General features: G+C 39.4%; 1 protein-coding gene across 6 annotated transcripts in view; it reads left to right on the top strand.

The window, feature by feature from the left end:
* The window catches only part of ATP8A1 (ATPase phospholipid transporting 8A1), a 228,818-nt gene that overhangs the window by 155,793 nt on the left and 46,200 nt on the right, over positions 1–26,825 (top strand). For all 6 annotated transcript variants that reach the window (XM_066233480.1, XM_066233482.1, XM_066233481.1 and 3 more), the window contains 5 exons: positions 2,987–3,159; positions 17,450–17,633; positions 17,722–17,832; positions 24,641–24,715; positions 24,819–24,941. In XM_066233480.1, coding sequence (XP_066089577.1) covers positions 2,987–3,159; positions 17,450–17,633; positions 17,722–17,832; positions 24,641–24,715; positions 24,819–24,941 — 666 coding nt within the window. The remainder of the gene's footprint in view (positions 1–2,986; positions 3,160–17,449; positions 17,634–17,721; positions 17,833–24,640; positions 24,716–24,818; positions 24,942–26,825) is intronic.

Genomic DNA, 26,825 nt, shown 5'->3' on the forward strand with positions numbered 1-26,825 from the left:
CTCTCCTCTCTCTACTTCCCTCTCCTCTCCCCTCTCCTCTGCTCTCTCCTCTCTCCTCTCCCCTCTCCTCTGCTCTCTCCTCTCTCTTCTCTCTCTACTTCCCTCTCCTCTCCCCTCTCCTCTGCTCTCTCCTCTCTTCTCTCCCCTCTCCTCTGCTCTCTCCTCTCTCTTCTCTCTCTACTTCCCTCTCCTCTCCCCTCTCCTCTGCTCTCTCCTCTCCTCTCTCTACTTCCCTCTCCTCTCCCCTCTCCTCTGCTCTCTCCTCTCTTCTCTCCCCTCTCCTCTGCTCTCTCCTCTCTCTTCTCTCTCTACTTCCCTCTCCTCTCCCCTCTCCTCTGCTCTCTCCTCTCTTCTCTCCCCTCTCCTCTGCTCTCTCCTCTCTCCTCTCTCTCTACTTCCCTCTCCTCTCCCCTCTCCTCTGCTCTCTCCTCTCTCCTCTCCCTTTTCCGCTCTTCCCTCCCCTCTTCGCTCTCCTCTTTCCTCTCCTCTTTCCTTTCTTCTCTCTCTCTCTCTCTCTTTCTCTCAAATCAGAAGTGATAATAGAGAAAGAAATGGGATGCTGCCAGGAGGATTAAATCAGAATTTATCAGTGCTCTCATTCAGTACACTTGTCTTTCCAAGCATCTGTAATTGCAGACCGACTGTGCTTGTTGCTGGAAACCAGGTTCAACATGGTCTCTCCCTCCAGGAACTGAGCTGGCATACAGTGAGTTACACCTGGCAGCGTAGAGTGAGTGACACCTGGCAGCATGGGCAGTGAGTCTGGGAGGACATGGAGCAAGGCAAGCTTGATTTAGACGTGGTAGCCCCGCCTCTGGAGGCAAAGGCATCCAGAGAGGAAATAAAGGAGTTGAGATGGTGAAGGGAAGTAGAACAAAAGCTAGTTGGGCTTCAGTTGTGGAAAGCTTTAAATGTCATTGCAAGGAGTTTGGAACACATCAACAGTGGGAAGCCATAGAAGTGAGAACAAGCAGGGCCATTATCTGTGTTTTAAATTGTTTTTTTTTTTTTTTAAGAGAATTCTCTGTTGGCCTTAAGGAGCTGAGACAAGGCTGAGGGCTCTAGGGAACAACAGAGGGAATGTGTGGGCATCCCATTGACACTTTGCTAGGCCTGGTGCCGTCTGAAGTTGGATTTGTGTTTGCTGGATTGTGTAGAGAAGGTCAGGCTCGCTCAGAAATTTAATTGTCAGTGTCATTTCACTGTAAAGCAAGTAGCCCTGTGTTGGCGGGCAGGGAGTTTGTATTCTGTCTCCTGTCTCTGATCTGCAGGGTGGGGGGAGCAGTCAGGCCTACTGCCTGGGGTTGTAATAAGCTTGACTGAAATGTGGTATCTGTACACGCCCTTAGGGCTACGCCTGGTGTGTGGTATGCGCTGCATATTGTCTCATTTCATTTTTATTGTTTGTTAGTTGACTGATTTAGTTGCTTGTTCTTTTAATCTGTGTGCAGACAGACAGTTTTAAGACTGTCCAAGCTAATCTACTATAGATTGTCATTGGTACATTTTGCTTGCAGAATTTTATTGGCATTTTTTTACCTTCTTTTCTTAATTCCTCTTGAGCCAAAAGTTTCCAGCAGGAAATAAGAGGGTGAAGCCAATAAATTAAAACAGCTACTTCCCCTCAATGTAAAGTGTGAACAGAAAATTCTGCAAAGCATGCTGCTGTATGGTGGTCCTCGGTGTCAGCATGTAACAGGGACCTGTAACAGGGAACAGGGGAGTGTTAAGTCAGGTTCCAGCGCTGGGAAAATGGAGCGGTCTTGCTTTACAGTACAACGTGGTTCTATTATTTTGATAAACAGATTCTGAAATTCCAGAACATATTGCGAACCACATTTGTATATGATTGCAGAAACACTTTCAAAAATCCCTAATATAAAATTTTAATTACCTCTGCCTTTGCCTCCCTCCATTGTGAAAATAACTTTGAAATGACTGTACCACATTCTTAAATTCTATCTCCTGTGACTTTAATAAAAAAAAAATCATTATGCATATTTTCATTGTAGGACTATTTTATTATATAAATATGTATTTGTATCTATAATATAAATAACTGCAGGCTCAGATATTAGCTCTCAGGACAAAAGCCTGCCAGGAGGGAAATCGTTCCTGATCTTTCTCCTTGTACAGAGCCCACGTGCATTTGTTCACGCTGTTCGGGCACTGGTGAAACGGGAAACGGTCTCCTTAGGTTGGAGGAAGAATCTATAGGATTTGGGGAGAAAAACTAAACATTCTGAAACTTCCTGCCCTGAAAGAGCTGGGAAAGCCACTCTTGACAGAGAGAGGCTGAAACCGCTTCTCTGTGGAGTTGAGGTGAACAAAGCTCTCCTTGACAGTGAAGGTTTCTATTGTGCCTGAATGTGAACTCTTCACTGATGGGACAGGTTCTTTTATTTGATCCATCAAGATTACCAAGCCATATGTCACGACCCCCAACTAAAATACAGCATCATGAAATAATGATTAAAATCACAGAAGCCAATTCCCGAAGTGGCAAGAAATTATAGATACTGCATTTTCTCCTATTGATTACTGGGAATTAAGGTTCAATAGCATTGAGTTCTTCTGAAAAAATACCCGTAAATTATTTCAATTCTTTTCTCCTTGATTTATGGATAAGCGGTTTTGACTGGTTCATAAATTAGGTCAATGTTGTTTTTTCATAAGTTAACTTACTGTAAATGTGTTTGCAGGGTTATGATTGGGCAGTTGGAGTAATGGGCAAAGGCTGCAGAGATAGACGATTTGTCATCTAGTCCCAACTCTGTAGGAACATGTGTGGCTATAAGCAAGTACTGTACTTAACTTTTCCTGATAAGTTTTGTCCCATTTCCTTTGAGAGGCTTTTCTGAGAATCAAATGAGTGGAGGTACATGAAAACCTCTTGAAACATAAAAAGCACTAAAAGTAATTAAACATAGTTGCTGAACAGCTTGAAGATAGAACGAATGAGCATTTTGTTTGTTTCATTTTACAGGGAACCAGGGAAACTCTCAGTCGTCACTGTACTACCCTTGGTGACGCTCTTCGGAAGGAGAATGATTTTGCTCTTATAATTGATGGGAAAACCCTCAAGTATGCCTTAACTTTCGGAGTACGGCATTATTTCCTGGACTTAGCTTTGTCATGCAAAGCTGTTATTTGCTGCAGGTAAGATCTTCATATTGTCCGATTTCAGTAAAGAGCGACTTTATCTTAACTGTCCTGATTTTTGAAGTTTCTTACAGTTATTCTATCCAGAACTTGAAAAATGTCAAGTTCTTTATTAATCGCTCAGACTCCAGGTTCACAAACTGGGATAGAATTTATTAGCCGAGTTTTTCAAAATGAGTCTTAAAAATCCCTAATAGTTACGGTTCACAATTAGCATTGACAAGCTTCTTGCCATTCTCTGTATTTAAACTCAATTATTTACCTGCATTTCCAACGAGTGTTATTTCTACAGAGGTTATATTTTCTACTCTTAAATCTCCCATCCTACTGCTAGGATTTATTTTGGGGAATGGCATGACGGGAGGCACTAACGAAATCATTTTCCAAATAGCTAAACATTTTCCTGAAGGCTCAGCTATTTGGAAAATAATGATTGACTGGACGGTCTTTCACCCTCTAATTTATAATACTGCCTGTATTCTAAAATCCGACCTGTTGTTCTGAGTTTGCAAGTCCTCGTCCATAGAATTTGTAAGCTACCCAGTCCTTCCTGAACTTCTTGTCAAAGACTCTTTTCCATCTCTGTGTCTAAATTGTTCTAACTCTCTCCAGAACATCTGAAGTATTCCGGTGACTGTGCCCAGTCTCTTCCCTTTTGGTTACCATGAAACCTAAGTATTGTCCTCTTCACCATCTATTTATTGAATCTTATGAGCTGGTCAGACCAGGTCCAGGGTAGCAGTTTCTCAAATTCCTTTCTCTTCCTGGGAGATGAAACGTTAGCAGGACTTCTGAAGAATTTAAGAGTCTGTGCTTTTCATTTTATCTTTGAAACTGCACTGTTGCCTTTCATTATTTTTCTTTAAAATATATTAATTTTAAAAAAAGAATGTTATGCTTTTTAAACCTTTTTCTTTTTGTCCAGGATTAGTCGCTCAGATATCCTGTATATAATAATATTGTCTCCAAACTTATACACCATAGCATGTAGATATTTTCTAAATTTTAGTTGAAATATTTTCTGAAATATAATGTAAATCATACTTAATAAGTGCTTTTTATAAGCATCATTTCAGCCTATAAAATTATATCATATTCAGAGAATTGAGTAGCTTCTTATTATTTTCAGTGGCATGTATTAATAAATAGTATTACTATTAAGCTCCTGGATAAAATTTTGTACCAATAGTTAATATTAGTAATAATCAGGCTCTTTGCTTAATCATGAAGAAAGAATTAGAAGTTATTTTGTCTTGACTGTGTCATTTGCACTTTGGTATTGTCATGCTTTTTAAAATATGCATTTCCAGTAACTTTTCTTGGTTCCTTGCTATTTTCTGGACCACATCTTAGTAATGTGCAACCCTAACCCTTTTCATTAGGATAAATATTGTGCCAGATTTGGTTGTTTAGTCATTGTCACTAATGAGATTACAAGGATCACGGAAAAGTTTTCTTAAAAACACATTAAGTAAGATGACCGTTGGCTCCTATGTGGAAACAAAACAAAACCCAGAGCTAATTTGGATAAAATGACCAGTTCTTTTGAGTCGGTGGCATCTGCCCTGTGCCTCCTTTGTGCTGGACGTCGAGGATGCACATATGAGGATGAGGAAGACTTCCCGCCTGCTCTCCCTCCTGTATCCGTCTTTTTGTTTTAAGTAGACTCACAATGGGTTTGAAGATGTGGGAGGCCAGTTTTGAAAATGCAGTCCTTGCAGCTGAGCCTCATTCTTACTTCATTGCTTAACACAGTACCTCCCACCATTCTTCAAAAAGTTGAACCACAAATTAAACAATAGCAGAGGGAGAGGAAAGCTAGAAAGCAGCATCAAGGGAGAAAAAATATGTTCTGTGCTTGTGAAATTCCCTCCCGAGATCCTTGTTCTGGAAGCTCATAAGTCACAGGGACCTCAGGGCCCCTGCAGGCCGCCAGCCCCAGGGAGGGAGTCACACCCTGCCGTGCACGGGAGTTTCGTGACTCAGCTCAGAAACTGAGCTTATAAAGATGTGTGTGGCCCCTTCCGCCCTCCGGCCTGCTTTATGCATGTTGGAGGACCGTGTAGGTCCCGTGCAGGCACCGAGTTTTATTTAGAGCTTTAGGCTTGGTGTTTTGTTATTTTTTCTTTTTAAGAAAAATATCTTTCCTTCAGTTTTTTTCTTCTAATGACCGTCATACTCTCTCTTTTCCCATAAGGACTTTGGTTAAACTTCCGGTCTGCCTTTGAGCATTCATCTAAGCCTATAATTACATCAGCATCACTGCCCGATTTATGTCTCTGTACCTTCTTGGCCTGATGCCTCTTTTAAACTATGGGTACCGACCATCTCCGTATCATCTAGCTTACTGACCACGAAGTGTAATTTCCATGGCAATGCTCCTCTCAGGGCTGAGGCATTTCTCAGTGAGAAATTCTGCAGATCATTCCTGACTGTGAAACACAAGTGTCACTTCTGGGTTTTTTTAGATGATTCCAATCTCCCAGCCTCAGGAAATTCCCTATTTTACTTCATTATAAGAGATGCTCCCAATAAATAACTGAACATTATTTCAAAATACAGTACAGTACTGTTTCCCAGATTCATTTATGTTCACCCTGGCCTTATGGGTTTTCCTCTCAACTGCTTTCCAATCTATTCCATTTCAGAACGTGCAGGAAGATAAATCCGCAGCCTGCCCTTCCTCCACAGTCCTCTCTCCAATCATAGCTGGAGCGAGAATGGAAGGGAAGCCTTCCCCTAATGGATAATGAGGCCCTCTATATTAGTTGCATCTTCAGGGTTACATCAACCTCTTTCTTCCCTGACATTATCAGCATAAAGGACAGAAGGCAGTTTTTAGCATTTGCCTAATTGACACAATTATAAAAGATGAGCGTTTTCCCTGAAGAGTCTACATACAGTTGAGTTGAAAGAAACAGTTGTTCTCCATCAGTAGTCATTAGGTCTCTTACCATCATTTTCTAAAGGGAATATTCAGAGACAGAAATAATCCCCTCTCCCCCAAATTATTCAGGGCTTTGGAGTTCTGGTTTTGGCTTACAAAGAGAAGGCTGCATTTTATTCCTCAAATATTTTTTTGAGTACGTAAAAATCCAAGACTGTTTTTATCAGTCTATCAAGTACAATATTTTCCTGAATACCATGCAACTTTCTTTTTTACCTCTGTGCACAGTTACCTTTGTAACCTGAGTAGTTTAATGGGAAACATGCATCTCGCGTCAGGGCAGTTTCTGATCAGTTTTCCTGGTAATAAACAAATGACGCCTTTGTGGTCCTCCTTCCTTCTGTTCCCTTGCTCAAGTACACCGATTCTTAACATTCGGAGTGATCGCACACTTCTAAAGAACAAATGAAAGCTATGGACCATCTTTCCCAAAATATACACACACTCATAAACATGTAAAAACAAATGCATCATTTTTCAGGTTTCACAGACTCTCTGAAACTCCTTGGACAGATAGCGGAGGAAAAAGGCTCGCTCCAAGAGTCACGTAGACTTGTATATAGAGGTAACATCAGGAGCTATTCCTCAAAGTAACTGTACCAGAAAATAATTCATTTCCGTTCCCAGTATTGTATGCCCTTAGGGTCTTCCAGCTTGTATTATTGGTATAGCAGTGTTTTAACCGGGGAGTCACCTAATTCTTTTTCTAATGCTAGCTCTCTGGCAATTGCAGATACCTAATGGTATCTCTCTGGCCTTGGTGAGGGGCCTGTAAAATGTGGAGCTGGGCATAGAGCAGTCATTGAGAGCCTCCAGGGCACGTGGCGTCTACTGCAGCTCAGAGTGCAGCTTCTCTGGCTTGGAAAGGTGGGAAACCCCGGGGGCGTGCACACGCTTCTTGGGCGGTCTCCTTCCAGCTTGAGCGCTTCTGCGCCAGAAGATGTCTCCTAGCCCTTTCTTTCTTCTTCTCTTTCTTTTCTTTTTATTTATTTATTGGATGAACCATACTTCTGTTGGCCACTGTGTTCTAAGAAGACTCTGTCTACTGCTCGGATTAACCTAATTTGGGGAAGCATCTGTTCCACCACCCTCGCAATTCCCTCCAGAAGAGAGAGGGACACGCAATGAAGGATTGCCATGTGTTACATAGCCTGCAGTTCTTGAGCTCCTCGTCAGTTCACATAACCCAGCCTTTCAAAGAATTTCACTTTTTTTCCCTGTAGTTGTCAGTTTAGTTTAAACATATATAGAAACTTATGTCCTGTGACAGTTGGTTGAAAATTGGCCTAGAGCCTCCAGCTTTTAGACTGTCTAGTAATCACCGTTCTGCTACATAATTTATGTACTCATGTCTTCTGAAAAGCAGAAATTAAATTGAAGTAAGCGTTTTCCCCTACTTGCCACATCTCCAATCAGAGTTTTAACCCCCTTTCAGGCGATTTCCCCGCAGCGCATAAAAAAAAAAACACTTGACCTCAGTGAGTGTCGTCACTCGGGAGTGGCATTCCAGGCAAAACCTTTCACCTTAGTCCCATCAAGGGACCCTCCAAGAAGGGGTCTAGAGGGACACTTTGCATACTTTCTGTCATAGCTTGAGTATGTTAAATTAAGGGTTTGTTTACTTCTTGTATCTACTTCTTGAATCTTTTGAGCTTGTCTTAAACTTTAGGATTTCTCTAAATAAATGTGCTACTTACTTACAGGGTAGTCCAAAAGCACAAATGAAGTTAATAAATGCTCCACAGACATTCCTTTCAAGAAAATATTTGTGAACATCATTGGATGCCAAAGCAGATGTTTGGCTTTGAGAAAACTTACAAACTGTTAGTGAATGTTGACTCTGTATTTGCTTCCAAGATAATATGAATAAAGGTTGGAATTGTTGAGAGAATATTTTTTTCATACATGTATGGCTAAAAGAAGGCAGAGTGAATCAATTTTATAATCTCATAAAATGCCTGTGTTTTGCTTTAACACTATAACAATAAGTTGCTCGACCCTATCTCATTTGCCATTCTACCTCTACTGAGTAGTGTTAAAGGCACCGCATGGCCATATGACAGCCTGGGGGGCCAGTTCTGTTGTACACCACCAGGAAGGTCAGATTTCACAGTAACATATCTAAAATAGATGAGAAATCTAAATGCTGTAGAATCTTACTGTAATTTGGTTTATATGGTCTTAGATGTGATTCAATTCAGATAAACCATGGTGACTAACACACACACAGTCTCACACACTTAGAACTTCAGATTATATAACTGTTCTGATAAAGCAGAGTTCACCTGTACTGGAAAGTACATAAGTACCAGTGTGCAGCTCAGTGAGTTTCCACAAAGTGAACACACTGTCCTGAATCAAGCACCTCAGCATGACAACACCACAGAAACCCCCTTATGCGCCCTTCAGTTCTCGGATTCCCCCAAGGGTAACTGCTATCTATTGATATATTTCCATCACCATCCCTCTTAAATGACGTGTTATTCATTTTAGTCTTTTCCTGTTTTGTGCCATGCTAATTTGGGTTAAGTGTATCTAACTATCTATCTATCTATCTATCTATTTTTCTATCTATATATAACTGCATTCACTGTTCTGATGATTCTTTTCTGTTCAATAATTTTAAACACAGAGCTCTGCAGCTTTCCAGGAAAGGTCTCCCTAAAGCTTCACAAAAATCAATAAATCAGCACTTAAGATATGCTTCAGTCAAATGCACATCCACCTAATAGATTGCTTACAGTTTTCCTTCCATGGGGATGGAATGAAAGGACTTCATTTTCTGGTTTGCTGAGGACGTGCTCTATGAAACCTGCAACATTTCCCTGATCTGCCCACTCCCGCTTCTCTGATCGGCCCCACTACCATTTTTACATCTGCTATGTGCTATGTATAATGCTAGGTTCCAGATAACTAGATGGCTAACATATACAGTGTGTCTGTAAAGTCATGGTGCACTTTTGACCGGTCACAGGAAAGCAACAAAAGATGATAGAAATGTGAAATCTGCACCAAATAAAAGGAAAACTCACCCAGTTTCATACCTATTCAGTGCAGTTTGATGTGGGCTCATGCACAGATTTTTTAGGGCTCCTTAGGTAGCTATCCCGTATAGCCTCTACAGACTCGTCACTGACTGATGGCCTACCAGAACGGGTTTCTCCACCAAACTGCCGGTTTCCTTCAACTGCTTATCCCACCGAGTAATGTTATTCCTATGTGGTGGCACTTCGTTATAAATGTGCCGATATTCACGTTGCACTTTGGTCATGGATTCGAATTTAGCGAGCCACAGAATACACTGAACTTTCCTCTGTACCGTCCACATATCGACTGGCATGGCCGTGGGCTGCTCCTCTGTATACATGGTGTTACGTCATCATCTGCGCATGCACACATGCTGCCATATCATCCTACAGAAACTGGGAGGGTTTTCCTTTTATTTGGTGCAGATTTCACATTTCTATTGTCTTTTGTTGCTTTCCTATGGCCGGTCAAAAGTGCATCATGACTTTACGGACACACTGTGTATTTTTAAAAATAAAGATTAGCATCCTGGCCGGTTGGCTCAGTGGTAGAGTGTTGGCCTGGCGTGTGGAAGTCCCAGGTTCTATTCCCAGCCAGGGCACACAGGAGAAGCACCCATCTGTTTCTCCGCCCCTCCCCCTCTCCTTTCTATCTCTTTTTTTCCCTCCTGCAGCCAAGGCTCCTTTGGAGCAAAGTGCTGAGAATGGCTCCATGGCCTCTGCCTCAGGTGCGAGAATGGCTCTGGTTGCAATGGAGTAACGACTCAGATGGGCAGAGCATCGCCCCCTAGTGGGCATGTCAGGTAGATCTCAGCCAGGCACATAACAGTAGTCTGTTTCTCTGCTTCTCCGCTTCTCACTTCAGAAAAATACAAAAAATAAATAAAAAATTAAAAGTAGCACTATGGACAAACTGTTCTATAGCATGAATGCTACAATAAAAATTTCTTTTTAGTAGTTTTCTTTTTAGTACCTTTTATAAGGTGTATTTGCCAGTTAGTAATTGGGGTACCTATGCACACACACACAAACACACACACACACCCATATTCAAACATGCACTGTCAATATGATCAGTCACTATTTAAGATATTATCCAGCACCTAGCCTGTGGTGACGCAGTGGATAAAGCATCAACCTAGAATGCTGAGGCAGCTGGTTCAGAACCCTGGGCTTGCCAGTCAAGGCACATAGGAGAAACGACTACTACAAGTTAATGGTTCCTGCTTCTCCCCCGCACCCCATTTCTCTCTCTCCTCTCTCTAAAGTCAATAAATAAGACCATTTTAAAAAAAATTAAAAATAAATATTATCTGGCCTGACTGATGGTGATGCAGTGGAGCGTCAACCTGGGACGCTGAGGACCCAGGTTCAAAACTCTGAGGTCACCAGTCTGAGCACGATATTGCCAGCTTGAGTGGGGGATCAGAGACGTGACTCCATGGCAGCTGGCTTAAAGCCTAAGGTCGCTGACTTGAGCAGAGTGCCACTGGCTTGGCTGCGGCCCCTTGGTCAAATCATGTATGAGAAGCAATCAGTGAACAACTAACAACTAAAGTGCTGCAACTATGAGTTCATGCTTCTCATCTCTCTCCCATCCTATCTGTCTCTCTCTAATATAAATAAATAAATAAATAAATAAATAAATAAATATTTATCTGAACCATTGAAACTGAAAACAGTATTATAACAACTTAAAGTCCTAAAGAGAGATGTTTTGTGTCTAAAATACATGTCAAAGAAAAATCTTTTTTAGTTACTTTTCTTTTTGTTTTGTGGGCAGGCTCTTTGTTTTATTTCTGTAGACTCAATCTCTGTATCATAAGGTCCCCTTGAGGCCTCTGACTGCCCAGGGTATCAACAAATGCTACTTTAGGCGGCTAGGAAAGTGCCCACTCTTCAGTCATTTGAATAACGCAGTTGTCTTACCTGGAAGTGGTTGAAAGTGTCATATGTACCATATGCTAAGTATCGTTTTCAGGGCTCACTATGTGAGTGGCTGTTTTCATTCCAGTAGTAAATTGATGGTGAGTTTCTAGACGTGTTTTGACACTTGTGTCATTTTTGGTACATACAACAGATTTTTTTTTTTTTGCCGTATTTTAATTCCTCCTCAATTTAAAACTTGTTGAGAACCTAACAAATTTGAGTTCAAAAAAGAATCAAGTAAGATCTCATAGGTTTTTCTCTCATTTTATAATTTCTTTACTAGTCAGCAGAATGTGACTCAATGGACATTCCTTGGGATAGACTGATATTCCCAAGGAGAAATCTTAGGAACTTGGCTAAAAAGGGAAGTACAGCAGATCCACACACTAATGACCCTGATCTCTCAACAGCCCCCACGAGCAGCCCTCAAGCTCAGTAAATACAGGGGCTCTGTCAGAAGCAGCTCAGTATACAAAACACTTTAGGATAATAAAGAATTACTATATTCCTCTATGTTGTTAGATTTTTTTTTCTAGAGTCACTTTCTCAAGGCAACTTTATAGTGCCTTTTCAGTTTTCAATATGTTTTTTGAGATAATATTATATTATCAGCATATTTTTTACTATATAAAATATTTTAAGGTTATTAACCTAAAACACTCCGGTAAGATCAGTTATTGTATCCCTTTTGTCTACCTACAGAAAGTTTTTTAAAGTATTCTTTATTATGTGTCTATGTATATACCTATACCTGCACATATAGTCTTTATCCATATTTCATTCAAAAAGGTGATTCATTTAGCTAATCCATTAAAAGAATATAAAAAAAGGCTCATATACTTTGGGCCACTCTATATACATCCTAGCTTAAATGGTAAAAATTGCTCGTACTACGATCTAATGGTTCACAGGGCTATGAGAGTTACTACACAGCAAATAAGGAAAGTAATGAATAACATGTGCAGAAACTACAGGCAAAATAATATCTGAAAAGCATATTGTGCTAGTGCACTGCTAGGTGGCATCGCAGAGAGCCACCCTGTAAGTGTGGGGCCCCGGGGAAGAAACCCGGACTTCGCAGCACACGCTGGACACAGGACTTTTTCTGTAGGGTTCTTACTTCTGAAGGAGAGCAACATAGAAGAGAGAGGCCTGCGAATGGTTGAAATACTGATGCAGACCCATGGGTGGTAAAATAAATGATATATATATGGTAGAAAACAGTGTTTTTATGATGTTTCTGGATTATACATTGGGTCACTGTTGGTACTTAGAAATTTAAGGTGTTGGTTATTCTCACCCACGGATGTGTGGTTTTTGACAGACATTTGGAAGGATTAACTTGTGCAGTGAGGTTGTTCTAGATCAGTGATTTTCTACTGGTATGCTACAAGAACTTTTACAACATGCAATACCTGACTATTTAGTCAGGAGTACTGACTTCTTTTTCTTTAGGTTGTCAAATTTAGAAATGACAACAGCCAGACTTGGCCAGTTGGTTCAGTGGTAGAGCGTCATTCTGGCGTGTGGATGTCCCGGGTTCGATTCCCAGTCAGGACACACAGGAGAGGAGACTATCTGCTTCTCCACCCCTCTCCCACCCCCTTCTCTCGCTCTTACTCCTCTCTCTCTCTCTCTTCCTCTCCTGTAGCCATGGCTTGATTGGTTCAAGCAAGGTTGGCCTCAGATGCTGAGGATGGCTGCGTGGCCTCCACCTCAGGTGCTAAAGAATGGCTCAGTTGCTGAGCAATGGTGTGGTGGCCCCAGATGGAGAGAGCATTGCCCCCTAGTTGGCTTATGGGTGGATCCTGGTCAGGGCACAAGCGGGAGTCTCTCTGCCTCCCTTCTTCTCACTAAAAGAAAAAAAAAAAAAAAACAACAGCCAACACAACAATAGCCATCTGCTGTGAATCAATCAAAATTATACCTATGTTGGCCCTGACCAGGTAGCTCAGTTGGTTAGAGTGTCATCCTGACATGCCAAAGTTGTGGGTTCAATCCTTGGTGAGGGCACATGCAAGAGTCAACAATGACGGCATGAATGAGTGGAACAACGGGTCAATGTTTCTCTCTCCGTCTCTCCCCCCCTCTTCCTCTCTCTCTAAAACAAATCAATAAATAAAAATTTACCAAAAAAAACCCCAATAATATGATTTTTGGTGTGCCATAGAATTTTAGTTATTAGTTTATGTGTGCCATGAGATGAAAAGGGTTGAAAATCTAGACTATTATGGAAATTGTATAAATGTAGAATCAATGTACAAAAGTCAATAAAATAAACTAATGAGTGAAGTAGTGACCTTTCATCAGGTAGAAACAAAACAACTCTTTCAAACCCCTCAGATACAAGGGCTTCCGCTGTTTCTTGAATCTCTTCCAAACCACCACCTTTAGCCTGCTGAGAGCAGAAGCAGATGCCTTAGCTATCACCAGCAGCGGTGTGATTTGGGGGATGTCTACCACGGCATCATCAGATTGGTTCTATTTGGCATTGTTCTTGCCAAGGGGAGTTCATATTCTGTTTTTAATACCTAAATTAACCACACCCACAGAGTTGATGGAAATCCACAGCCAACTCTAATTTGGGAGCACTGGAAATTGTGGTGTCAAGCAGAGAGAGCAGTGGTTGGCTGTAGGAGCCGTGAGAAAGAGAACAAAGTTTAATCCAGCTCTTCCCTGATACCCCTTTGAAGCATTAATACTAGCGGCAGTGCACAGTTGTCTCCTTTATGACACATTCACTTACGAAAAACTACCACTGTTTTCTAGCTCCATGGATGTACCATGGTATGACTTCACATGTGTTTACATTGTAAGACTGTCAGATGGTGAATAGAATTTGAAAAATGCTCTTAAATAGTTCTATCTATTCACATCCATTTCCCATTTGATTTTTAGTCCATGGTGAGAATTCTTTTTTGAAATTTATTAAATGATAGCTATAGCCCGTGTCTAAAACAGTGGCCTAGAGCTAGTAGACTGCCAGTTTATATTTGCCTGTTAAGAAAAACTGTGGGAAGCAGTATGGAGTTACCTCAGGAGCTTAAAAATGAAACTGCCTTATGACATAGCAATTCCACTTCTGGGAATATATCCATAAAAACCCAAAACAATAATTCAAAAGAATATATGCACCCCTATGTTCATTGCAGCATTATTTACAATAGCCAAGATTTGGAAGCAGCCCTAATGCCCATCAGTAGATGTGTAGAGTTTAAAAGCTGTGGTACATTTATACAGTGGAACACTACTTGGCTATAAAAAAATAAAAATTAAAAATAAAGGAAATCTTAACTTTGGCAACAGCATGGATGGACCTGGAGAGTATTGTGTTAAGTAAAATAAGTCAGTCAGGGAAAAACAAGTATCATATGATTTCATTCATATGTGGAATCTAATGATCAAAATAAACTAACAAACAAAATAGATACAAACTCTTAGATACGGAGAACAGGCTGTCAGAGGGGAGAGTGTTGAGGAAGCTGAGTGAAAAAGGTGAAGGGATTAGTGAAGGGAAGAAACTAGGATACACAGACAACAGGGTGGGGATTACAAGATGGACAGGGGGTGAGGGGGGAGAGGGTAAAAGGGGTAGATGGTGATGGAGGGAGACGACTTACAGTGGTGAACACACACTGCAATATACAGATGATGCATTATAGAATTGTACACTGGGTAATTATATGGATAACCTATATAATTTTATTAACCAGTAACACCCTAATAAATTCAATTTTAAAAAAGTGTTTAAGATAACCAAAATAGAAAAAAATAAAACTATGTCCACACAAAACCTGCACACAATGTTTATAACAGCTTTATTCATAATTGCCAATACTAGAAGCAACCCAGATGCCCTTCATTGGTTGAGTAGATAAATGAACTCTAATATATCCAAACAATGGAATTTTACTCAAGGTAAAAAGAAATTAGCTATCAAGCCATGAAAAGACATAGAGGAAACCTAAATACATATTACTAAGTGGGAAAAAAAAGCCTATCTAAAAAGGCTAAATACTGTAGAGTTCAGCTATTTGACATTATGGAGAACGTAAAAAGATTAGTGGTTGCCAGGAGTTGGGCTAAAGGATAAATAGGCACAGCACATAGGACTGTTAGGTCAGTGTAGCTGTTGGGTACAATACTACAATAATGAATACCTGTTGTTATACATTGTCCAAACCCAGACAATGTGTAACACCAAGAATGAACTGGAATATGAAGTATGGGCTTTGGCTGGTAGTGATGGTCAATGCAGGTTCATGGGTTGTAACAAATGTACTGCTCCAGGACAGGATGCTAACACTGGAAAAGTCTATGCATATGTAGGGAGAGGAGCTACATGGATACTTCCGTACTGTCCACCCAGTTTTGCTGTAAATCTAAAATTACCTTAAAAATAAAGTTAATTTTTATTTATTTATTTTTAATTTTCTCATTGATTTGAGAGAAAGAATGGGAGAGAAGGGGGAAGGAAGAGAGAGAGAAGCATCAATTCATTGTCCCACTTAGTTGTTCCATTTAGTTGTGTACTCACTGATTGCTTCTCTTATGTGCCCTGACTGGGGATCGAACCCACAATCTCAGTGCAGCCAGAATGACTCTTAATTCACTGAGCAACCCAACCAGGGCCCTAAAGTGATTAATTTTTAAATAAAGGTTTAAAAAAAAGAAAATGTCATAAAAATTGCTTCCAAAAAAAAAATGAAGACTAACAGTGAAAAAGCCCATTAATGGTCTGATACTCATTGGTTCCTTTATATGTACTCAGTGTCATTTTGTAAAATGGCTGGACTCTGGGAGGAAATTCAAAGAAGGAATTAGAAATGTCTCATATAGCAACCTTTTAGTGAGTGCCTATGTTGGATCAGCACTAGGAACACAAACATGAAGAGACTGGTTCACTCTGCGAGCAGCTCTGAGCCTAATGCAATGATTCTCAAACTTGGACATAAAACCCGGAGCTGCTCTGCTGAATGAAACCCTTCTGAGGAGCCAGGGGTTGGGGCTCCTGAAAGCACATATTTTTGCCATGTATCCACTACTAGGACTTTTTCCTAAACAAGTAGTCAGGAAAATGTGCAAGGATGTTGAATCCTTCAGAGGAATGGATTCACTCTTCATTTTTAAATAGAGTAATAAATGATTTACCAGATATTCCAGCAAATATGAGACACTTACTCCGCTTAACCTTGATAAACAGCACAGTTCTGAGTTGTTTTTCTTGTCCACTAACATTGTGCGATAGCTGTTTCATAGTATTTAATTACTATATTCAAAGTTTACTGAGCCAGTTCACTGTTTGGTTTTCTTTTCCTTAATTACCAAGACAGTGCACATAACCGGTGCATTCTGTCTTTGTACCCTTCTATTGTTGTGTTATTTCTTAAGTGACTCTTAAAACTCTGTGATAAGGTGATCTAAAGTTAATACCAAAAATGATACCAGGATGGGTGCTGCTGTTCTCTGTTCCTGATCCGTGTTTATACACAAGGTTGCTTGATTCTACTTGGTCCTTAGTCAGTAGCTTTGGAAGAAAATTGAGGCACATAAACTATGAAAGCAAGTTCACGGTATTTACCTTGGTTGATTCACCATGGTGTCTGAGAACAGGGTGAGAAGTTAGACAATTCCCTACCGTTGATTTAAGTTGTTTCAAATGTATGTAACTGCCTAAGATCAGCTTTCAATGGCTCAAAACTTTTATTTTCTAGAAATGCCAGTGGTCAGCAAACTCATTAGTCAACAGAGCCAAATATCAACAGTACAACGATTGAAATTTCTTTTGAGAGCCAAAATTTTTTACTTAGACTACATAGGTAGGTACATTCCTTATTGAGGTAGCGCCCGCAGATGGTATTTTGTGGAAGAGCCGCACTCAAGGAACTAAAGAGCCGCGTGTGGCTCACAAGCCGCAGTTTGCCGACCAGGGATTTAGGCTTTAACAATTATTTGGACTACTGTTCAACAGCCTTTCAGACCTTTTACATTCACAACTGAAAAGTTGGAAATGCTGATGTTATTTTTATTGTTAAGAAGTAATGGAATGTCTGAACTCACATGTTATTTTTTTAACAAGTTAATGCAGATTTGCTAAAGAAATAAAACTAGTCCTGGTGACCTGGTAAACTACTACTTAACAAGACATTAGAGCTTCTGGGTTTCTTCAAAAGTTTGCTTCTAAGACTTCAATTTTCTTTTTCCCTTGAAGTAGCAACCAGGTTGACAGAACCAACCCTTGGCAAACCCAAGACTCTTCCATGATGGTTCTTAGTAGAACTGCATTTGGCTGTCCTCCTTTTATCCTTCAAGATAATAGACATTTCAGAATTCCTTTTTTATTTTTCAGAAAACAAAACTAATGGATCATTTGTTCTAATTTCAGGGTTTCTCCTCTTCAAAAATCTGAAGTTGTTGATATGGTTAAGAAACAAGTCAAAGTCATAACTCTTGCCATTGGGGACGGGGCCAATGATGTCAGCATGATCCAGACGGCGCATGTCGGCGTGGGTATAAGTGGTAACGAAGGCCTTCAGGCGGCTAATTCCTCTGATTACTCCATAGCTCAGGTAAAGCATCTTTTTGGCAAAACACCATTCCTCTCAGTTAGCTGACACTATGCAAAAGAAATACTAATTTTTTTCACTCATATTTTAGTTCAAGTATTTGAAGAATTTATTGATGGTTCATGGTGCCTGGAACTATAACAGAGTCTCCAAATGCATTTTGTACTGCTTCTACAAGAATATAGTCCTCTACATTATTGAGGTAAGAAAAGGTTAAGTTTTAAATCCTTGCCACTTGCATTGATATGATATGTAAAGAAGTTTTCTTTATGAAGACAGGCTCTCATTTTAATAAATCTATTAGCCCACTTTTTGAACTTCTAAACATGTTAAAATATTTGTCAGCCATGGAGAATAACTAATGTTTAAATTCTGGCTTAAAAAAAAAGGTGATACTGCTTTGATAAGAAATGTTGAATTAGAATTGTTAATGAAATAATCTTTTGCCTGACCAGGCAGTGGCACAGTGGATAGAGCGTCAGACTGGGACACGGAGGACCCAGGTTCGAAACCCCAAGGTCGCTGGCGTGAGCACGGGCTCATCTGGCTCGAGCGTAGGTTCACCAGCTTGAGCGCAGGGTCACTGGTTTGAGCATGGGATCATAGACATTCCCCATGGTTACTGGCTTGAGCCCAAAGGTTTCTGGCTTGAAGCCCAAGGTCACTGGCATCAAGCAAGGGGTCATTAGCTCTGCTGTAGTCCCCCAGTCAAGGCACATATGAGAAAGCAATCAATGAACAACTAAGGTGCCACAACAAAGAACTGATGCTTCCTCATCTCTCTCCCTTCTTTCTCTGTCCCTATCTGTCCCTCTCTCTGACTCTTTCACTGTCTCTGTCAAAAGAAAAAAAAAGAATGTCTTTAGTTTTGAAAAGACTACAAACTCTGGAATTCTTTATGAAGCTCAGGAGCGTACAAGAAAAAACAATACAGTGGTTAGGGATGCACATGTGGAAGACTATATTTTAACCGAAATGGAGGGGGTGATAGACCTGAAACTGACAATAGCAGTTCTACCAGGGGGCGGGGCAAAGAGTGGAATCAGGAAGGAAACCAAGGCAGCTTCGCTGGTATCGGTTACCCTGCAGTTCTTGTTATGTTTCAGACATAGATACGTGTATACAAGTGTCCCTTGTTGCCCAGATCTGGGTTGGTTTCTGAGTTCGGGTGGTAGCCAGAGTATAGATTATTAGGAATTAGTCTAAAAATCATTTGAATATTGCGTGTCTGGCTAGCAAGAAATTCCAAATTCCTTTTCATATATCACATGTAATTAAAACTTGCCCTGGGTCAGGAGTATCACTTCTAAAGGCATGTGTTTGGTCCTACAAACAGTGTTACAGCCCGTGCTGGGTGCCAGGCACCCGGCTTCGTTCAGCAGCTCCGGAGGAAATCAAGCATGTCTCCCATCCCCGGGAGAGGCCAACAGAAGTACAATGCAAACCACATGTATAATTTTAAGCTTTCTAGAAGCCACATTAGCAACAAGTAAAAGTGAAAGCCAAGTTTTTAAACAATATTTTATTTACCTCAATATATTCAATATCATTTCAACATATTATCACTGTAAAAATTCTTACTATATTCTTCTTAATTCACTATAAAAAATTATTTTCTTCATACTAAGTGTTCAAAATCGTGTGCATATCAGGGGCTACATGCTGGACAGCAAAGCACTCGTGCATAAATCAGTGAGCTGAACGGTCAGTCAGAAAGTGTTATATAACTTATTTACCTTTTTTTTCCACACAGCCATTTTATCATCAGAGGCTCTATTTGTAATACTTCTCTATGGTACCGGCTTCTGGCTCCTCTTGCAGCATTAAAATAAGCTCTCCGACGCTCGTTAGGAAAACCCTCCATCTGCCGCTTGTCAGAGGACCGGTTTGGCCCTCGTAAATGTGCCCAGGGCTTCCTTACGGATGTTTGTTTATGCCACCTTGCCCTCTAATCAGCTGGCTGTTCCTGCACATCTATTGGAAGAGATGACCAAACCCACTGCTGTGTGAAAACAATGACCCATACTTGACACCAGAGAAGTAACAGTGTGAACCAAAAAAATCTAGGTTTCACCTCTCCCCTATTGACCCGTTTGGAAACGACTATTTGTGTGGTTCCGCTGTTCTCCATGCCCCTGTCAGAAAGCTTACAACCTTATTAAACTGTTGACTAAGCATAGCCTCTTATGAGTCAGCTGGTAAAATTGCAACTTAGTTTTCAAGTGTGCAGGCAGTTTTCTTTATTGGTCACTAAAAATCCATTACAACCTAGTAAGTAAAATAATCAAATACTTGGAAACATAAACAGGATTATCTGTGAACTAACTTATTGTCCACTGCTGCTGATTTGGTACATGATAGTTTATTTTGAAGCAAAACGCACCTCCAGAAGAGCTTATGAGATCCATATATATTCTTTTCTGTATATATAAAATTTATGATTCTTTTCTAAAATAATTCTTTTTATTACCAGTCTCCTCCGTAGTTACTAGCTTTCTAATTATATTCTTATTCAAAATAATATCAAGTTATATAGCTTACATATATTTTTGAAGATACTGGAGTTTAAAGACATTAATAGCAATGTCTGCTTATAAAAATTTAATTTTATAAAATGAAATGAGTACTCAACTCACTGGTTTTTTTAAAGCTCAATCATTTGACAGTTAGCAATGATGTGGGTAAAACTTGTAGTAATGGGGGAGGTGAAGTATATTAAAGTCAAATGGCAAGCTAAATCTGGACTTGCTGTTTCCTCCAGGGTTACACGATTTGTGGTTGATTAGCCCTAAATTCCACTTGGCTTTGATTGGAAAGCCTCTTCATGAGATATTTAACACTGACCAAATTCTTTAAACGTTGAAAAGGAAGTCCCAAACTTTACTGGGAATCTCATTTTTAAGTTATTTTTCCTTTAGCACTTTGTGGAAATGTATTTTGAATATAATTCAACTATCTTAGAAACAAATTGACCTTTTCAATCAATTCCCAGATACCTAACTCTTGCCAGCTAAAACAAGTTCTGCAGATGTTAATGGCTCATGTCAATACTGTGAATGAATAGACAGAAAACACATCGTTGAATGTCTCTAGTGAGGACAACTGGCCAGTCTCGAATCTCTCCTTTCAGTTTTTTGTGCTGATCAGGCGTGGGAGCAGAGGACTCATTGACTGTTTGTAAGCTGCTGTTTAATATGCAGAAATGCTCCATCAGGAAAATGTCTGTGAGGCTTTAACTGCCACGCCTCTGCTGGGACGTGGAACTCAGAAAATAATACCAGGAGAGGCAGGTCTTAAAGTTTCTTTGCTAATAAAGGACTAGCTTCGGGTTTTATAGATTATCTGCACATACTGCTTTGCTCACTGCCGTATTGCCAGGAATGTCACTATCTAGCTGTTCCATTGCCATAAACCACAGCCGCAGAAATAAATACAGATTGGGCAGGAGGCTATTGAAGCACTTACTTATCGTGGCCGCCCCACAGTGGCTCTGGGTGTTCACTGAAATTACTAGCTCTTTCTAAAGAGATTTTTGTAAAATTTATTTAAGACATCTATCTAACTCCTTCCTACCAAAATAAGACCTTTTCTTTTAAACGATTAGTTGTATCCAGGTTTTCTGGTAAGATCCCAAAACAATGTAGTGTTTTCTAATTTCCAGAAGCTTTGATTAAAGTCTATGAGGTGATATTTTCCCAGCACGTTGTGACGGGATGTGGATTTCCTGTGAAATTAAATAATTTCGATTCCTCCCCAGAGGAACCACTGTTTTCTTTCTGCATCTGTGGTTATGGTTGAGTAAAAACCACAGATGCAGAAATTAATTAAATTTCTATTTGCATTTATAGTAATGTAGGTATTGGTTTATTTAGTGTGGATATGTTTCCAATGTACTTTTTAACTGCAACTCTCAGACTAACTTGTAATCACCTGCTGGTGGACTCCTTTACTGCTGAAGATTTCCCCTCCCCTCTCGAATGCCCAGATATTTTCAGGAAGGTACAGGGTAGTATATGGGAAGTTTCTGCTCTTATCTAGTCATTTCTCCTTTTTTAAAGAAGGAACTAGACTACTAACTTCTTAAAATGCAGCAAGAGAATTTCTAAAAACTTCTTTACTTATCATTCAGTAGAAAAAATAAAAAGGTAAAAAATGTGTTAGTAGCTCTTCATTTGAAAATGTCTATCTCTGTGAGAAGGCAATAAATACATGCATTTTTAAAATAAACTTTGAAAGCAGACATGTTGGTTTATTTGCAAATTATTTGGAATTTGAAACTTTTTGTAAATATCCATAGATTAAGGGAGGTTCTCAGATTCCAAGTTCATAGCAGCACGTTTGAATCAGCACCTTATGTTATATACAAAGAAGCAAGGAGACTGTTCACATTTACAGATGCTTGCTCACAGTAAATTTATTAACATAAATATCTCGTGTTATATAGTAATGATGATGGCAGGTGCATTTATAACTATCACCTTTGAGCTGATTCATATGCATGAGATGAATTTGGTATGCATGTAGCTTCAGCTTTCTTCAGACCAACAAAGATTTAGACTGTGACTCATAAACCAGGGAGGCCATAATTGAAAGTTTGGGTTTAAAAATTCCTTATATTTCCATCGTACCCTAGGAAATCCAAAAGAGCTTCTTCTTCACATGTAATGCCACGATAGATCACAGTCACCTTCAGAGAGAACATTGCCATCATCCAGAGTATCACAGATATGTATTTACATAATCCACATCTCACAAAGGCCAAATGTGAAAACACAGTAGCAAGCAGGGAAGTCTGTCTTATCAATTTGTGTGTACTTAATGCTTTTAAAAAAAGAAAAGGTGAAGTCAGTAGCACCACATTAAGGAATAAACTTAAATTCACACGAAGATGCAAAGTTCTGTGTGCGCGCACCAAATGCGCAAATGTTTACATATTTTTCTATAAATATATGTGCCCGAGCAAGCGAGAATTTCAGATTCAACTCGGATTTCTATGTGTTTGTTCTCATTGTGGTTACTGTGTGTTACAACCCTAACTCAATCTGGACTTTTTCATGTGCTATTGCTACATTGTTTTCTTTTTTTCATTTCATGAAGCAAACATTCATTTTTATCTATGCTCAATCATTCCTTTCCGCTATAAAAAGGAAGAAAGATCAATGTGGGTAGAGAAACTGTTCATAGGGAGGCCAGCTTGGGTACATATTGATAAATGGTGAATTTGTAGCAATTCATGCTTCCATAATGATGTTAAATGAAACGTGAAGTGTAGCAAAGTCCCTGCAACTTGGATTCAAAAATTCACTTGACGGGCGTGTCTAGCCTGCTTTCCTCTAACAGGTTTTTTTGTTGTTGTTATGTTTTGGTTTTGTGTTTGTGTTTATGTAATCTCATGGCTGGGCCAGACTTTTTACTCTTTCAGGTCAACATCATTTTAATTACATATTAAATAATGTAGGAATTATTGACTTACTAATATCACTCTAAGTTATCATTTGTCTTAAACAATGTTGAATAAAATTTCTTTATTGCCCCTTAGTATTGTATCCAACATTAAGGTTTCTGTTTTTAAGAGAAATTCAAAGTATATAAGAACATTATGCTCTGTTAAAGTTTTATTTTTATTGAAGTATAAATTTAAGTTATAAAATATTTTAATATATAAATTCAGATTTTATAGTCTATGGCTATAATTATCAAGAACTATTAAAAAAAAAGTTCATTGATTCTACCCATTGATTCTACTTCTGAGAATTCATCCTAAAAAGAAAGAAACAGAAACAAAGGACCCCAGGAAATTTTTGAAAGTAGTTGTCTATTGTCTTGATTATGGTGATGGTTTCATGGGTATACACACATATGTTCATATTCACCAAATTGTATATACATTAGATGTATGCAGTTTTTTGTATGTCAATTATATTTCAATACAGCTGCCTTTTACCAAAAAAAAAAATTATTCTAAAAAATAGAAATGTGTGGGACATCTGTAAGAAAATATTCAATTCAGAATTATATGTAATAGCAAAGCCTGGAAGCAAGCTAAATAACCAGAAATAAACATAGCCACCCTATTTAGTAGAGATTATATATCTATTAACCTTAAAGGATATGTAACAACTTAAGAAATACATATTACATGATATTAAGAGGGAGAGGAGCAGGACATGACACTATCTATATACAGTAGGTTTCCTGTTAAGGTAAATTTATGAATGTATTAAATGAACTATCTGAATAGAGTTAACACAGAAGAAAATAAATGGTGGTATTATTTTATAATCAAAACCACAATAGGAGATATTTTAAAAGGCCAATAAATTTCTAAAAATTTAATGGCATGAAATATATTATTGCCTGAAGTACCTTTTAGAAAACAAGATATTTGATTTTTTTAAATTTATGATTGCCTATTCATACAGTTTTGTTTTTATTTTTCTGAAGTGAGAAGCGGGGGAGGCAGGCAGAAAGACAGACTCCCATATGCGCCCGACCAGGATCCACCCAGCATACCCACTAGGGGGCGATGCTCTGCTCATCTGGGGCATTGCTCTGCCGCAATCCGAGCCATTCTAGCGCCTGAGGAAGAGGCCATGGAGCTATCCTCAGCGCCCAGGCAAACTTTGCTCCAATGGAGCCCTGACTGTGGGAGGGGAAGAGAGAGACAGAAAGAAAGGAGAGGGAGAAGGGTGGAGAAGTAGATGGGCACTTCTCCTGTGTGCCCTGGCCAGGATTTGAACCTGGGACTTCCACACACTGTGCTAATGCTCTAACGCTGAACTAACCACCCAGGGCCTTGTTTTGTTTTTAATTCAACAAGTGGAACCAATTTTGATTTGACAGATCCTTTGGGAAAGCATCCCTTCAAATTAAAAAGTAAAGCAATGTAATACCATTTTCAAGACAGTTATGAAAATATTATGCAGTGGTTTAAGTATACAACAGATTCTATACAATGCACCTATTTTTGTGTGTTCTAATTTGGGGGGTTTGGGTTGTTTTCTTTCTAGATCTGGTTTGCCTTTGTTAACGGATTTTCTGGACAGATCCTCTTTGAGAGATGGTGTATAGGTCTTTACAATGTGGTAAGTTTGGGACATTTGGTTTTTCCCGTTTTGTTAAATATTTTGAGATAAAGGATCGCCTACCTTTGGCTGTTCGGTGTAATGACCAGTTTGTGCACTTTAGATGTTTACAGCAATGCCTCCCTTAACTCTCGGAATATTTGAGAGATCGTGCAGAAAAGAGAACATGTTGAAGTATCCTGAACTATACAAAACGTCTCAGACAGCCCTGGACTTCAACACCAAGGTAGGATGTAATGTCCTGTCACATGCTCGGGGAGGACTTGCTTTACTGCTCTAATGACTAGGGGCATCTGGTCTTCCAAAGCCAGGGACCAACTCCAAGATGCCTACCTTGGAAAGCAGATTTTCCTAAGGTTCTGCTATGGACTGAGAAGATGTTTGTTTTATTATAAAATTAAAATGTAGCCACGATTCACCAGGATTTTCCAGGCAGCAGGAAAGTCAGTCTGGGAGACTGACATGAGTGTCCTAGGCCTCTTGCTAACTTGTCTCTGCAGTGTTATGTAGAATTGCTCACTCTTCACAGGGGTCAGTCATCCAAGACTGACAAGGACTGTCCTTACATGTGTAATGTGGTAAGGGGTGACAGAGCATTCCTTACTAATTTCCTGTGTTGTGATCTAACTTTGGTCTCGTTAGAATATTAGATCATTTGTATCAAGCATTAAAAATTATAGTCTCTGGAAACTAACTCAGTATTTCTCAATATTTCTAAGTATTTCTAATACTCAGTATTTCTAAGCCATAAAATTTAAAATATAATCTAAAGTATCTGACATTGTATCTAAAATCATATTGTGGGTTTATATCCTGTGTAACATGGCATTTTGGACTATTGCCGTCTCCTTGGGATCTGGTATTCATTCATCCCAACAGCAAACATAGCTCGTTTTCTTCATCGTTTACTTTCCTGCAAGTATACATTCTGAAATGTTTCCAATGGTATTTTCTACTAATTCTAGTTTAGTGTGAGGAAAAGAAATTTTAATCTGTCAAGAGAGATGCCGTTTTTAAACTACAATGAGAATAACACATATAATACAACTTCACAGAATTTTTTCCCATTTAATGTAGTATATTTATTAGCATGCTATTAATAATTAGATATAACCAAGATTCAGTGTTTTGAATTTAGGACAGTTAGTGTAGGCTATTTGAAATATTTATTCATTTTTAAAGCTCTCAAATGACATGATTCTCAGTATACCAAGGAAATCAAGTTAAACAGGTGTTTCAGTGCCTCTGACCTCACACCATAAATGTCGGTGTTGAGTTTACAGCCAGGATGTTATCCATCATCGGGGACTAGGTCTTCCTGAATGCACTGTGCACACACATCCAGGTGTGCACACACATACAACTTGGTGACGTTATTTTAAATAACTGAATTTGGTTTATTTAACAACAGCAACAACAACAAAAAAAACACCCCAGAAAGTTCTAGGACTTATACCATTAGTTCTAAAAATATTTTTAGTAGTCTCTTAAAACCATTGCTATTGATATGAACTGTCTTATGCTTTTATTTTTGAATGTTTTATTTTTGGATTTTTTAAAACCTTATTGATGATATCCAGTTTGTATTTAATTCCCCCCACCTTGCCATCATGTTTTTCATTACCTCTGGTGGGCATCTTCAAGTGGGAAGCCCCAATGTCTGTGAGCTCTTGTTTCCCTGGAAAGGTCATCTGAGGGCCGGGAATGTTCCAGATGTTCAGGTGCAACTAACGGTAATTCTTAATGATCTAGACTGTCATATAAACCCCAGCCACAGGTCCCCAGTACCATGACTCAGGCACCACAGTGCTCTCTAAAGAGTTAGCTTTTCAGCCACAAACTTGGCCAAGGCACTCACGCTTATACACGTAGATTCTCACAGTATCACTCAGAGCCGTTCCTGGAAGGCCACACCCCTTCATGCCCTCTGCAGGGTGCAGCATGGACACAGTTTTGTAGGCAGGGAAAAGGTGTAGCAGGTAGTGTAGTTTCAATGTGGATGCATCTTTCCTTGTAAACTTTACTTGTTTTTTGTTGTTTACAAACTATTTTATGATCTGCAGAGCCCATGCATTTCAAAGGGTCATCAAATCAAACCAAATAGATTCTA

The sequence above is a fragment of the Saccopteryx bilineata genome, chromosome 5 (assembly GCF_036850765.1).
Source record: "Saccopteryx bilineata isolate mSacBil1 chromosome 5, mSacBil1_pri_phased_curated, whole genome shotgun sequence".
NCBI lineage: Eukaryota > Metazoa > Chordata > Mammalia > Chiroptera > Emballonuridae > Saccopteryx > Saccopteryx bilineata.